General features: G+C 51.6%; 1 protein-coding gene across 1 annotated transcript in view; it reads left to right on the plus strand.

Moving 5' to 3' along the window:
* The window catches only part of LOC135099448 (uncharacterized), a 13812-nt gene extending 10168 nt beyond the window's left edge, over positions 1-3644 (plus strand). Inside the window, exons 2-5 of the mRNA XM_064001830.1 lie at positions 1580-1694; positions 2165-2240; positions 2937-3181; positions 3392-3644. Coding sequence (XP_063857900.1) covers positions 1580-1694; positions 2165-2240; positions 2937-3181; positions 3392-3644 — 689 coding nt within the window. The remainder of the gene's footprint in view (positions 1-1579; positions 1695-2164; positions 2241-2936; positions 3182-3391) is intronic.
* The last annotated feature ends 585 nt before the right edge of the window (positions 3645-4229 follow it).

Below are 4229 nucleotides of genomic sequence, written 5' to 3' on the forward strand. Positions count from 1 at the left end.
TCTACGAGGAGACTCGTGGGGTGCTCAAGGTGTTCCTTGAGAACGTTATCAGGGATGCTGTCACCTATACCGAGCACGCCAAGCGTAAGACCGTTACTGCCATGGACGTTGTCTACGCCCTCAAGCGTCAGGGCCGTACCCTGTACGGATTTGGTGGTTAAATCGCTCCATTATTGAGATGGTGCCAGCTATTCAGCTTGCATTATCATCATTGAATAACATCATCTCCCGGACCTTTTTAAGGTCCACAAACATGAAAAGAAAGAAGGACCATAGACTACTATTATTACTACTACTTTCTCATAACCATGTTCACTATCACTATCTGAGCTAAGAAAAGAAACCATTATTAATTATAACCATCTTTCTCACTTCATCAGGTCTTCTCCAAGTATTATTATTATTATCATTATTATTATTATTATTATTATTATTATTATTATTATCATTATTATTATTATTATTATTATTATTATTATTATTATTATTATTATTATTATTATTATCATTGACTTATTTCAATGATCACGCCCCTCATCGTTCTCAGTTTCTCATAAAACAAAATATACATTGAGATGAAAAAGACGCTCAACATATCACAATAGGCAACACATCTAATCAACTCTCCACTGTGACACACAGCAGGTACATTAGTAGAAATATAGTATACATATTTATTCTCGGTCACTTGCGTGCCTGACTAAATAATAATAATAATAATAACAAATAACTAACTCGAAAATAAATACACTACTTGCTTATTATTGATATACCAGTATAGTCTACACAACTCTCTAGACGTTTGAACGTGTGGCTCCGAAGAGGAGCCGGATTGATGGTGATATTGGCTGAAGGGGAGGGAGGCCCTTTATTTACTTCTTCTCAGTCTTCTTGGGAAGGAGCACGGCCTGAATGTTGGGCAGCACGCCACCCTGTGCAATGGTGACTCCGGAGAGGAGCTTGTTAAGTTCCTCGTCGTTGCGGATGGCCAGCTGCAGGTGACGTGGGATGATGCGAGTCTTCTTGTTGTCACGGGCGGCATTGCCGGCAAGCTCAAGGACTTCAGCAGCCAGGTACTCCATAACTGCCGCAAGGTACACGGGGGCACCAGCACCCACGCGCTCGGCGTAGTTGCCTTTCCTTAGAAGGCGATGAATCCTGCCGACCGGGAACTGGAGTCCAGCACGACTGGAACGGGACTTTGACTTTCCCTTCACCTTTCCTCCCTTGCCGCGTCCAGACATGATAATGGATGTTGTGGTAGTAGTAGTAGTAGTAGTAGTTGTTGTTGTTGGTGATAAATGAGGAGCGCGAGTACTCTAACCTCGTCGGTAGCTCTGCGAGCAAGTAGTGAATTTTGGGAAAAACGGCTATATATACGCGAGATCAGATCGGCCCAGAGCGCGTCTGGACCAATCAGGACGCTCGCTGAGGTGGCGACTCCTGATCCTGAGTAGGCACGCTAATATATATACCACTTTTCAACTGAGAAAACGCACACAGAGACCACTCAGCCGCCGTGGAGTACAGACGTCTTGCACCGCACTCCTGTCGTCCGCCCAGCTGTTCTTGTCCGTAGGACAAGAACAATCCTCGGCCAGTCCTCTTGCTGTTCGCACTCGGCTGAGAGCATTGCTTTCAGCCAATCAGCGACCGGCCGCCCGCCCCACTTTCAGCCTTGTGCGGCTCACTAGGCAACTAGACCTCGTGGAGTGAAGACTACACACATCTCTTCCACTTGACTCAGTGCGTGACTGAGTGCGGGAGAGGCAGGGTTCATCTCTGCAGTGCTCAGGCTTCACTTGGGCACATCGCTGCGCCTCTGCGACCCTGATATCCAGGTTTCCTTCCTCCTCCACCAAGAAACACTCCACGACCCCCAGTGCTCCGGATTTATTCCTTCAGCGACCTGGACTCAAACTCCAGTGCACAGTGTTTGCTCTTCAGCGGTCTTTCGCTTCAGTGTTCCCCAGTGTACCAACAGTGTTCCCCAGTGTTGTGCTCCCTCCATAGAATGCCCCAGCATCCAGGACATTCCATACAGTGCGGGTGTATTGTTTTGCATGGATAAACTGTAGTGAAGTGTTTGCGAAGTGAGCGAGTGTCTGTGTAGTGAAGTGAAGTGTGCCCCCAGTGCAGTGTTCTCCCGAGTGTGCGTATGCAGGGTTAAGCTTCGACTCCGGTCAGGCGCTGGACGGGTGACCGCCCGCTCCCCCCAGTGCCTAGGATTAGCCCCAACAGTGTGTGTGTTAGTGCTGTGCAGCAAGACCTTGGTGAAGTATTAGTGTTGTGTGCCCAGTGCAGTGCTTCTTACGCAGCTCCGGCTGCGTTAGTGCACACCAAGTGTGCAGTGCTGTGCCCCGGCGTAAGGAATCCTCGCCACGGGGCATGGGTGACCAGCCCGTTTTTAGGCGCGAGTACTCTAACCTCGTCGGTAGCTCTGCGAGCAAGTAGTGAATTTTGGGAAAAACGGCTATATATACGCGAGATCAGATCGGCCCAGAGCGCGTCTGGACCAATCAGGACGCTCGCTGAGGTGGCGACTCCTGATCCTGAGTAGGCACGCTAATATATATACCACTTTTCAACTGAGAAAACGCACACACTGAGGACGGCAGTAAGGACTGACGAGCAGTAAGGACGTGCTCCTTCCCATCTCCAAGAAGACGCCGCTGAAGAGGCAGAAGACACCGAAGAAACCCTAGAAGAAGCCTTGAAGAGTCTAAATAGGTCGCCAAGAGCGCCTCCCTCTCCAGCAGGACATCTAAGGGCAAGACGAATCGTCTCCGGGCGACTCTGGCCCCTCCAAGGGCGTCTACGACAGGAGAAAACAGGGCAGCTCCAATAGGGAATCATCAGCAGGGGTTGCTGCGCGCACCGCGCCGCACTGCACTGCACTACCCTGCACTGGCCAAAATCATACTTACCTGGCACAGGAGACACCCGAAAAAGAAGGAAACTTCCTTGGCCTTTATCGCATCGCTTCCACCGGTGCTCCCTCGGCACCCAGGCCCCCATCATCCACTTCTGCCACCACACAGTGCCAGGCAATTGCCCTCTCCACTCCAGTGCCACTTCAGTGCCAGCGTGCCACAAGGTTGAGCTACAAGTGCCAGTGCCAGCAACAGTCTACACACTCACCAAGCGAAGACCAGGCCTCCACAAACAACTCAACGCAGCAGTGAGAAGTCTCCAGAAGTGTTCTCAACCACTACAGTGCCAGTCGATAACCCCTTCCCCCCCTTCCCACCACAGTGCCCAGGATGTACTCTCCTCTCCGCCCCCCCCTTCCTAGTGCCCAGGAAGAATCCCCTTCACCCCACAGTGACGTTCTCCCGAGTGCCGTGATGTGCTACCCACCCTTCTACAGTGCCCAGGATTAATCCCCCAGTGCCCAGGAATACTACCCCTATCCCCCACAACCCCACAGTGTCTCAGTGACGTGTTCCATAGTGCCGCGATGTCTTTCCCGCCCCTCCACAGTGACCAGGATTGAACTCCCTGTCCCAGTGTGCCCTCTTACCCTCCCCTTCCCCACCCCCAACCCCCCACCCTCCCACCCCCACCCCCCCTACCCTCCCACCCCCACCCCCACCCCAACCCCCCCACCCCCCATCCCCCTCGTCCCAGTGTTTCTGCCCTAGTGTTCCCTGTCCTGTGACCCTCAGTGACCCTCAGTGCCACCCCCTTCACCGCGCGGAGAAATGCTTGGCCCTGGATAAGGCACTACTTAGCAGCAATGACTCGGGTGCGAATAAAGCATGCCCGGGCCAATGACCTCGCCACTCGGCGAAGGCTCCTGCATATTCTGGCCCCAGAGGTGAAGATTACCCGTCTGATCCCAGCACGTGATGCCATAATTGTGATCACAGGATCAATGCAAGATGCTGACTTAATCTTCAGTTCTGGGAAACATGAGAAACTCACCGAGGATGGCTTCAGCGCACTCATGCCCCCTACCCTTCGGGCTCAACGATCGGTGGTCTGCACTAGACTGGACGATCTTGTGTACGAGCATGATGCAAACGAAATCCTGGACGAAGTCGAAAAGGAACAGAGTTGGGCAAAAGTCCAAGAAGTTTACAAGTTCCCACGCACCAAGAATGTGAAGATCACCTTCAAGACGAGTGACATGGCCAAGAAAGCTACTGAAACGGGACTGTTGATGTTCTGCATGTCTATCCCCCCATCCCAAGTGCACCAAGAAGAGTACATAGAGCTCATAACAT

This window comes from Scylla paramamosain, unplaced genomic scaffold, assembly GCF_035594125.1.
Source record: "Scylla paramamosain isolate STU-SP2022 unplaced genomic scaffold, ASM3559412v1 Contig130, whole genome shotgun sequence".
In the NCBI taxonomy this organism is placed as follows: domain Eukaryota; kingdom Metazoa; phylum Arthropoda; class Malacostraca; order Decapoda; family Portunidae; genus Scylla; species Scylla paramamosain.